The 10,221-nt window shown below is 44.1% G+C and overlaps 1 protein-coding gene across 1 annotated transcript in view; it reads left to right on the forward strand.

Annotated features, from left to right (window-relative positions):
* The window catches only part of Slu7 (SLU7 homolog, splicing factor), an 11,448-nt gene extending 4,353 nt beyond the window's left edge, over positions 1–7,095 (forward strand). The window contains exons 6-16 of the mRNA XM_021212177.2: positions 192–260; positions 1,710–1,757; positions 1,940–2,071; positions 2,276–2,373; positions 2,484–2,551; positions 2,988–3,127; positions 3,816–3,977; positions 5,377–5,481; positions 5,851–5,922; positions 6,024–6,137; positions 6,796–7,095. Of these exons, the coding sequence (XP_021067836.1) occupies positions 192–260; positions 1,710–1,757; positions 1,940–2,071; positions 2,276–2,373; positions 2,484–2,551; positions 2,988–3,127; positions 3,816–3,977; positions 5,377–5,481; positions 5,851–5,922; positions 6,024–6,137; positions 6,796–6,975 (1,188 nt within the window). The 3' untranslated portion in view covers positions 6,976–7,095. The remainder of the gene's footprint in view (positions 1–191; positions 261–1,709; positions 1,758–1,939; positions 2,072–2,275; positions 2,374–2,483; positions 2,552–2,987; positions 3,128–3,815; positions 3,978–5,376; positions 5,482–5,850; positions 5,923–6,023; positions 6,138–6,795) is intronic.
* The last annotated feature ends 3,126 nt before the right edge of the window (positions 7,096–10,221 follow it).

A 10,221-nucleotide genomic window follows, 5' to 3' on the forward strand; every position in this document is an offset into this window, starting at 1 on the left:
CTCCTCCTCCTCCTCCTCCTCTTCCTCTTCCTCTTCCTCTTTTTCCTCCTTCTCCTTTTTTGAGACCCAGTATCCTACAGCTAGCTCTAGGGACCAATTCTGAAAGCACTAAAGTCACCCACTTTAAGTATATACAATTTAAATGGCCATCTGAATGTTGTAAGTAAAATTTAAATGTCCTTATTTTCTAGGCAAAACGAACATTGAAAGCGCAGAAACTGCAAGAAGAGTTAGCCTCTGGAAAATTAGTGGAGCAAGCTGTAAGTAAAGATACAAGATATTCAAGCAAAATATCCAGACTTTAAAACAGTGGTTCTCAACCTGTGGGTCATGACCCCTTTTGGGGTCAAACAGTTGGTTCACAGGGGTCACCTACGACCATTGGAAAACACAGATATTTATATTATTCATAACAGTAGCAAAAGTGCAGTTATGAAGTAGCAACAAGAATTATTTAATGGTTAGGGGTCACCACAGCATGAGGAACTGTATCAAAGGGTCACAGCATTCAGAAGGTTGGGGACCACTGCTTAAAACAATGAAGTGGAACTTAGAGCAAGAATTCATGTTATATGTCTCTCTAGTTAGGACGGAATTGAACTTCCTGTCTCTGTCTCCTGAGCACTGGAGTCACAGGAGTGTGCTGTGTACATTAAAATAGCATTTATTCAGACCTCATTAACAATATTCACTGTCATATATTTTAATGATATATGAAAAAATAGAAGACCGCCATAGAAAAAGACCCATAAATTCATGGTATTTTTTGTGTGGTTGGTTGGTTGGTTGTTTTTTTGGTTTTGTATTGTGGTGGTATGGTTTTTTGATTTTACTATTTTGCATATGTGCTGTGTTGGGGTTTGAACCTAGATTGCAAACATTCTGACAACATTTTCTATTTGAACTTGATTTTTAAAAAACTAGCAAGGTTTTAGGAGCCAGTAAGATGGCCCAGTGGGAAAAGGCGGTTGCCGTGGATTTGGTCTGAGCTGCAGCACCCATGTAAGGTGGCGGGGAGAACTGGCTTGATGGGACTTGTCCTCTGACCCCCACATGTGCACAGTGGCATGCGATGGTCCAGTAATAAGTAGAAAGGAACTAGCCGGGCTTAGTGAGTATGATGGAGCCAAAGCCTGAACCAGGTGGAAATGAGGACCTCTGGTTCTTCAGTCATCTCAAGCTTTGTATGATTATAATCCTGTCCCAGGAGGCCGCAGAGCTGGCTCCGTGGTTAGGAGCATCTCTTGCTCTTGCAGAGCACTTGAGCTCTGTTCCTAGCACACACATCAGGCAGCTTACAGCTGTCTGAGATCCTAGCTCCAAGCAACTCAATGTTCTCTTCTGCCCTCCAAGGGAACACACACACATGTGGGTGCACACCCACAGACACATGCATATGAAAGACATTCTGCATCAGTAAAGTAGTTCACAGTAGCATACTGTGTCAGAGTGTATGTGCTTGGGACAGGTGAGAAGTATTAGAGCGCGTTGTTGAAATGAACCAGCCAGCCTTCCCTCCCTCTGCCTCCTTCCCTCCCTCCGCCTCCTTCCCTTTCTTCAGGGTTAGGGATTAGGCTCAGGGTCTGGTGCATGCCTGGCACACAGCGAACTACTCACGTACACCCATTTATAGTCTGTTTTTAAATTCCAAGTAATCTGTAAATTAAATGAAAAGGATTTACAGTTGTTTTCCTTCTTTTCTGATGCAGAATTCTCCAAAACACCAGTGGGGAGAAGAGGAACCCAACTCTCAGATGGTAACACATGCTTGTCCTTTCTGGCTGTATGTTCTCCTAGTTCCATTGGCTCGTAGTAATCGTAGTCATAATGATAGCTTTAAGTCACACAACGAGCCTTTGTTTAAAGGGGAAAGAAAACAAGACCACAGTGCTGCTGCGTCTTTTTGCTCAGTTTTCTTGTCCCCAACTCTTCCTTTCAGGAAAAGGATCATAACAGTGAAGATGAAGATGAAGACAAATATGCAGATGATATTGACATGCCTGGGCAGAATTTCGACTCTAAGAGACGCATTACTGTTCGCAATCTCCGGATTCGTGAAGATATTGCAAAAGTAAGTCACGTCAGCCTGACCACTGGCTCTGACAGATAGCGGTCCCTCACTTACCCTGCCTGTGCAGTGTCTGTGTGGGGCTTGATTAGTGTAATCAGAGGTACTCAGAAGGCCGGCAACATCAGGGCCTACTCTTCTGCCCAGCCGAGCCCTTTCTTGCTATAAATCAGTGGTAACTCAGTCTTCAAATATTTTTCCTTTCAGTATTTGAGAAATTTAGATCCAAATTCTGCCTATTATGATCCAAAAACCAGAGCGATGAGAGAGAATCCTTACGCCAATGCAGGAAAGAACCCAGACGAGTAAGTCTCCAGTTAAACTTACTGACTTTGGTGTAAAGGGGTCTGTGCTTTCTAATTTGATTTTGTAAATGAGATTTTCTTAAAACAGTCTCTAACAACTGTGCTTTCAGAGTGAGCTACGCTGGAGATAACTTTGTTCGATACACAGGAGATACCATCTCCATGGCTCAAACACAACGTAAGTGTTTGTTCTATACCAAGGCCTTTTATATAGACTTTAGGAATGAGGACCAGCAAGGTGGCTCAGGTGCCTGCTGTCAGGCTCGATACCGGAGTTGTGTCCCCAGCACCCACATGGTAAATCATCGAGAGAATCAAGGTGTCCTCTGACCTCTCATGTGTTCTGTGGCATGAGCATTTGCTCACGCAGATAAATATAAAAAAGGAAACTGGAGATTTGAAAACAGGCATGATGGCATATGTCTATGACCCTACTACCTGGTACACCAAGGCAGGAGGATTGCCACAAGCTTAAAACAACTGTCTCAGAAAAAGCCAGCAGACAGAAAGAAAAGAGGAAGATGGGAGATGGGTGATGGCTACTTAAAGCTTGCTTTAAAAACGCAAAACCACAGGGAGCTTTCAACTCATTGAGACACTTTAAATTCTTCTAGTGTTTGCCTGGGAAGCCTACGACAAGGGGTCTGAAGTGCATCTCCAGGCAGATCCTACAAAGCTAGAGCTGCTGTATAAGTCCTTCAAAGTCAAAAAAGAAGACTTCAAAGAGCAGCAGAAGGAAAGCATCCTGGAAAAGGTAACTAAGAAACCGTTACCTACTGCATTAGAAGCGTTAAGCTTGGTATGCTGCACGGAGAGCCCTTTAACCCATGAGCTTCTCTTCCTGTCCTCCTGCCAACTCAGTTGGTATGGACTTTTGCATCAATCACAACCCTCCAAGATGGAGTGCTTAAGATAAATGCCTGTTCTTTCTCATGCGTTGTTAGCTGTGGGTCCCTGAACCAGCACTGCTCACATCTGCATCACAGTCTTGCTTTCTCAGTCCCAGCCCAGCGTTCTAAAATGCTTTCTGAGGGATCCAGGGCAAGGCTACAAAGTATGTCCCCATTCACAAAACACACCTTTGCTTTCGTCACATTTTCTAGCTTCCACACATCCAGACTCCAGGGATGGAGAAATTGGCTCCATCTCTTGATGGGAGAACCAGTAAAGTTGTGAAGCAAAGGATATCAGGCATGCGCACACAAAATCTCTGGTCATCTTGAAACTACCTCACTTACCAGATAACTAACAAGGGAAACAACTTATTTACCTGGAAAGAGTTGGTGATGCTTTCCATAGTTCCCTTAGGAAAGCTAGTTAAAAACAACAAACAAACAAAAAAACAAAAAAGTTTATTGTCATTGAAAATAAGCCCTTCCATAAAGATTTGATATAAAAGTCTGGTTATAAAATGCGTTTTAATATGCTCAATGTCCGTTTAGTACGGTGGCCAAGAACACCTGGACGCCCCTCCAGCTGAGCTGCTCTTAGCCCAGACAGAAGACTACGTGGAGTACTCCAGGCATGGCACAGTCATTAAAGGCCAGGAACGCGCTGTCGCCTGCTCTAAGTACGAGGAAGACGTGAAGATCAATAACCACACGGTCAGTGCTCGCCTCCAGGCTTGTTCTCACACACCTTGACCATTGATTTCTCTGTGTTGTTGCTGACATTTTAGCTTTGCTTTATGATCTTTTTTTCTGAAAGTGAAAAAAAAAATTACTTTAATCTGCATCCTTACCCAGAATCAAAATATTTTTTGTATGTTGTACCATTTATACTTTGGGTTTGAATGTACACACATGCAAGTTGTATTTAATAATTTTTGGCAGAAATATTTAGAAATTGCAGGTATGACATTTCACTCAAGCATGTTATCATACATCTTCTAAAAACGAGCGTGCACATGTGCAGGGGTTAATTTAATTTCCTCCTTCCATTGTTGTGTGCATCCCAGGAATCCACTCAGGCCCATCAGCCTTGTGTGGTGAGCACATTACCCTCTGATCCTTCTCTCAGTTAAGCCTGTATTGATCGTTTGTTGCTGGCTGGCTCTTTCCCTATTTATTTTCAAGACAGTGGTCATTGACCATCTCTGGCATGGGAACTAACTGTCTCCTGCTCTGCATCCGCCTGTTTCCTAGCAGGACCATAACCTCCACCTGATCCCTACAGGTCTTAAGACAAGAATTGAGGGCCAAAGCCCAGATTTAGTAGAGCCTAAATTTTTTGGCAAGAATGCAAAGTAGGTGATACTGTGTCCCTTAGTGCATTACATCATGAAGCATATATGTCTGTGTGTGTGTGTGTGTGTGTGTGTGTGTGTGTGTGTGTGTGTGTGTATTTTATTTTTTGGCACTGGGGATTGAACCCAGGGCCTCATACATGCTTAACCATGGTCTGCCACTGAGCTACAATCTTGACCCATTTGTTGTGAACCTAAACTAACAAAACTTTAAACATCAAGGATCAATAAACTTACAAAGTGTAGCTGTACTATGTAGAGTAGAAAGAGCCAAACAGACCTTACACACTGTCAGCATAATATAGTCTAACAAGGGTCTATGCACTGTGCAGCAAAGCCACTTATAAACAGTAAAACCTTAGGCTTGGAATGTTTTACACCTTAAGAGATTCAAGTATACTAAATTTTTTCATCGACTTTTTTGGGAGGTTGTGGGGTGGGAGTCAGTTTATTGAGACATAGTTTTACCCAGGCTGGCTCAAACGTGAATGTTCTGCCTCCTCAGTGCTGAGATTATAGGCACATGCCGTTGTGCCTGACTCAGGCTTTTGAGAGTAGAACATAGGCTGTTATATCTACAGTGCCCAGCTTTCCAGCATTTGACATTGACCCACCGGCTGTCTCTGTTTTACCCAACAATGGAAATAAATTCAGGGTGGCTGCAGCATTTTATCTCCTGTCAGTGGGATGGGAAAGTCTCTATCCCCAGGCTCTTTCCCAGATAACCTCTGTCTGTCTGTCTGTCTCTCTCTCTCCAGCATATCTGGGGATCTTACTGGAAAGAAGGCCGCTGGGGATACAAATGCTGTCACTCTTTTTTTAAGTATTCCTATTGTACTGGAGAAGCTGGGAAGGAGAGTGTTGTAAGTATTACCCTCTAGCTTTTCTCTTGAAGGAGATCAGTAAGGAGATGAGATGGGGTTTCCTGTAGGCGTGGCTAGCCGAGAAGTCACTCTGTCCAGCGGTGATCCTGAGCTTCTGACTGTGCTGGTTATGCACGTGCTCAGGCCTGGCTTTAGGAGATGCTAGGGATGGGGCCCAGGGCTTTGCAGGCTAATCAAGGACTCTTCCAACCAAACCCCACCCCCAGCCTTTGTTCTCTAGTTTTTAAAGGTATAAGAAAGACAGTCAGACTCTGCATAAATCATATCTTCTCATGTTTCAAATTCTAACCTGTTCTTCAAATGATTCATAACTATAGTCTTCAACTCAAATTATATTTCTTTTCACAGAATTCAGAGGAATGTATTATAAATGATGTGACTGGAGAAGAGGCTGTGAAGAAACCTCAGACCCTCATGGAGGTCAGTGTGTGACCATCTGCTCTGAATCACTAAGTCCTGAGCGGGTGTTGAATCATGCGCCCGAGCTCTGTATTCACATAGCCTTTTATTCTCCCTGTCAGCTGCATCAGGAGAAACTAAAAGAGGAGAAGAAGAAGAAAAAGAAGAAGAAGAAACACCGCAAGAGCAGTTCTGACAGCGACGATGAGGAAAGGAAGCAGGAAAAACTGAAAAAGGTACTTGGTGACATCTCAGTCAGGAAAGCAACAAGCCAAAAGGGGGGCGGGGTGGGGCGGGGGAGCCTTGGGGCTAATGCTGCCATTCTGCCTGCTTGCCTGCAGAGGTCTGAAAAGGAGGAGACCACCCTGAGTGTGCATTGTTTGCCCAGGTCATATAAGTGGCAATTGTGTGAGTCTGACTCTGTGTGTGTGTGTGTGTGTGTGTGCCTGTTTCTGTCACTTTGTGTGTGTGTGTCTGTGCCTGTTTCTGTCACTTTGTGTGTGTGTGTCTGTGCCTGTTTCTGTCACTTTGTGTGTGTGTGTATACTCATGCAGAGGTCAGAAGACAGCCCGAGTTGGTTCTCTCCTTCCATCATGTGGATTGTGGTGATGAAACTGGAATCATCCGGCTTGGCAGTAGTTGCTTTTATGCACTGAGCCATCTCACCAGCCCCTTAACAGAGTTTCTTTAACTAATTTAAAAAATGTCATAGAACACTTTGTACTCTATGGAAAATAACAGATAAGCCAAATAGTAAGTAGTTGTTTCACAGTGCAGGGGCTGACTCCATTCTTTCAGACAGTGGGGTTTGATAGAACACTTGTATTCCATGGGGCCTTTTGTGTTCCTGGGTAATGGAGATTCATGGTGCTGATTTGTCACATCTCACCACAGGCACTGAATGCAGAGGAGGCTCGCCTTCTTCACGTGAAGGAGATCATGCAGATTGACGAGCGGAAGCGGCCCTACAACAGCATATATGAAACCCGAGAGCCCACAGAAGAGGAGATGGAAGCCTACAGGATGAAACGGCAGAGGCCAGATGACCCCATGGCCTCTTTCCTAGGACAGTAACTAGTCAGGATCGGACACATACACAGCATGTTCTTTCCAGCTCCTTGTCACCTAGAGATAGAAAATCTTTATCTGTCCTTCTTGCTCCCTGACATTAATAAATTTTTCTGAAGACTCAAAGTCTCCTCAGCAGTCAAGAAACCAAGCAAGCAGGAAAGAGCAAACAGTTGTGACTAGGGTTAAAATCATCCATCCTAATGAATGAATGATTTGGAGGGAGCGTTTGACTCTCTTCCTCTCAAGTGTCTTGTGGAGTCTGCATGATGGCTCATCTTGTAATGCCAGCACCTGAGAGTGGTGGAGGCAGGGGGACCAAGAGTTCAAGGTCAGCCGAGTGTGGCGGTGCGAACCTGTAATCCTAGCATTCAGGAGACTGAGGTGAGAGCCTCTTAGCCACATAGCAAGTTTAAAACCAGCCTGCACTGCCTGAGGCTTTGTCTCAGTTTGAGAAAAAGTTTGAGGCTGTCCTAGGCTACATACATAGCAAGATGATCTCAAGAAAGAGATGGAAGGAAGGAAGGAAGGAAGGAAGGAAGGAAGGAAGGAAGGAAGGAAGGAAGGAAAACCATTTGTTCATAGTGAGGTCTCCAGCTATGTGCCACCAGTCCTGGTCTCTTGTATGAAGCCCCGCCCTGTAGGTCCTCTCAAAGCCAGAGCCCAGTTCTTAAATTACTAGCGATTCCAGTAGTGACATCATTAGTAATTTAACTCCATAATTGCAGTTACAGCATTTGGTTTTTGCCATCTAAGATTTTCTTGTTTTAAACAAAAATACTCTACCTTCATCTGCATCACCTGAGGGAAATCTGCAGGGCATGTAAATATCTGCATCCCCCATAATCCTAATAATAAATCTATTTTTCATTCAGTTGTTAAACATTGGATTTTTGTACGTTTCCTTATACCTTACATCTAAAATGCTTAGCTTTTAATGGTCATTGCTTCACACTTACCTTGCTGAACATGAACTTTCAGACCTAGAAGTCACTTTTATGATATATGATTTTTTTTTTTACTATTGTATGCCATTTAATTCTGATCTGTTTAATGATACAAAACTAAAGTTGAAAAGATCTAAGACATCTAGTTACCTAGTCTGAGTACCCAGCAAGTATCATTTGATAAAAATACAAGAGCAAAAACACTTGAGAATGAAGGTTCTTTGAAGACAAGGATGGCTTCCGACGTGTCCTGCTGCTGCTGCTGGGATCTTCAGCCTGCCTTGCCTGGAAACATGGCACAGACAATGCTGACACCACTCCACTGTGAGCGTTGTCTGAGGACACGGACTCCAGGATTCTGTGTGACCTCAGCATTTCAGACAGGCAGGAAAACACACCGACTACCTGGCTCCATGTGGTGTGAGCCTTCAGACTGAGATTAGGACTGCAATGCAGGCTTGGGGGTGTCTCCATCAGAGAAGGGCTTGCTTAGCAAGCGTACAGATGTGGATTTGAGCCCCAGGACCCACATTAAAGAGAAAGCAGCCCAGCCAGATGCGGTCAGTGGTGTATGCTTATAATTCCAGCCCTGGGGAGGCAGAGAAAAATACCTGAGGCTCAGGCTCGCCAGCTCAGCCAAATCTGCAAGTACCAGACCATTGAACAGCTCTGGAGGAACAGGTTGTTCTCTGACCTCTACACATATGCCATGCTTGTACCCCCCCACACGCACTCAAAATTATAATGCAAATAGATCCCTGATCATAAAGACCAAAATTGTGTTCTACCTCAACGTAGGTGGTTCAGCACAAAGTCGGTTATTGGTGTCTATTTTGTTTATTTTGTTAATAAAGATGCAATTGAGAATATTTAGCCATGAGTTGTTTGAAGTACCCTTAACTCTTTGGCAGAGAAATGGATTACAGGGATGCTGAAGAATGTGGCTAACTTTTGCATTTACAAGAAACTTTCAGCATCCTTTATCAAACTAAACGTTTCTCTTCCACTCTGAGGCCTAATTTACTCTGATTTTAGAAAGAATTCTAGAATACCCCTAGTCATATTACTGTAAAGTTGGGGAAGGAGGTGTAGTGTGCAGATCTTGTAGCTGAGGACAAACGTCCGTCCTACCTCCCAAGTGCTGAGGTTACAGGTGTACACCACTGGGCCCCGCTTTGTGAACTTTCATTTATTATTTCAGAAACAGACGCCTTTCCCAGTATTGGAATTGTGAGCTGGAGCTGTCATGTTGTCACCAGTACATCTCATGGAGGGCAAGATACTTATATTTTAGTTAGCATGAGTCCTTACCTCCAGACAGCTTGCTTGATGGCTAACAGTTTGCATTGCAGCCAATGTGTGTCAGATCCAAACGTTGCCTTCTGTCAAGGCTTTGGTTTCAGGCTTAGATGGCTGCTGGTCTTCTGCAATTTCTCTGACAGGCTTTCTAGTATCTACATTGACATGGACATTGTAGTGGCTATTCCTGGTTGTCAACTTGACTATATCTGGAAAGAACTACAATCCAGAATTGAAAGGCTCACCAGTGACCCTAACCTGGAGACTGGGAGATAGAAGTTTCTGACCTGGATCTTGGCATGGAGATCTTGAGGCATAGTGGCTATGAATTTCAGATTAAGACAGGGAGATCTCCAAATTCAAGGTCATCTGGGATTAAAGGCATGGTGGCACACACCTTTAGTCTGGGCCACACCTGCTAGAGACCTACATAAGGACATTTGAAGTAGGGAGATTGCCTCTCTCTCCTTGGCCTGCTTGCCTTGTGGGACTGAGCAACTGCTAGATCCTTGGACTTCCATTCACAGCTGCTGCTGACCATTGTTGGGAGTTGGACTACACAGACTGTAAATCATCAACAAATTCCCTTACTATATAGAGACTACCCATAAGTTCTGTGACTCTAGAGAACCCTGACTAAGACAGACATTGACTTATTAAATCTGTACTGTGAGGTCATGCCATTCCCCAGGCTGGAGAGAGTGGAAGAGCACTCACTGGACTGAAGCCTGAGGACCTCGATTTGGATACAAATACTGTGTAAAAGCTAGCCATGGCCTGTATACACCCCACTGACCTCTTCCTCCGGCCTCTATGCACAATTAGCAGGAACCAAGAGAAGTTCTCTGTCACAGACAGACCTCACTTGGGTCCCCGATCTGCGTGGAACTGGGTCTCTTGGTTGCAGGTGAGTGAGGATTCTGCGAATGAGTGACAGACAGTTCACAGGAGAGAGAGAGAGAGAGAGAGAGAGAGAGAGAGAGAGAGAGAGAGAGAGAGAGAGAGA

The sequence above is a fragment of the Mus pahari genome, chromosome 14 (assembly GCF_900095145.1).
Source record: "Mus pahari chromosome 14, PAHARI_EIJ_v1.1, whole genome shotgun sequence".
Lineage (NCBI taxonomy): Eukaryota > Metazoa > Chordata > Mammalia > Rodentia > Muridae > Mus > Mus pahari.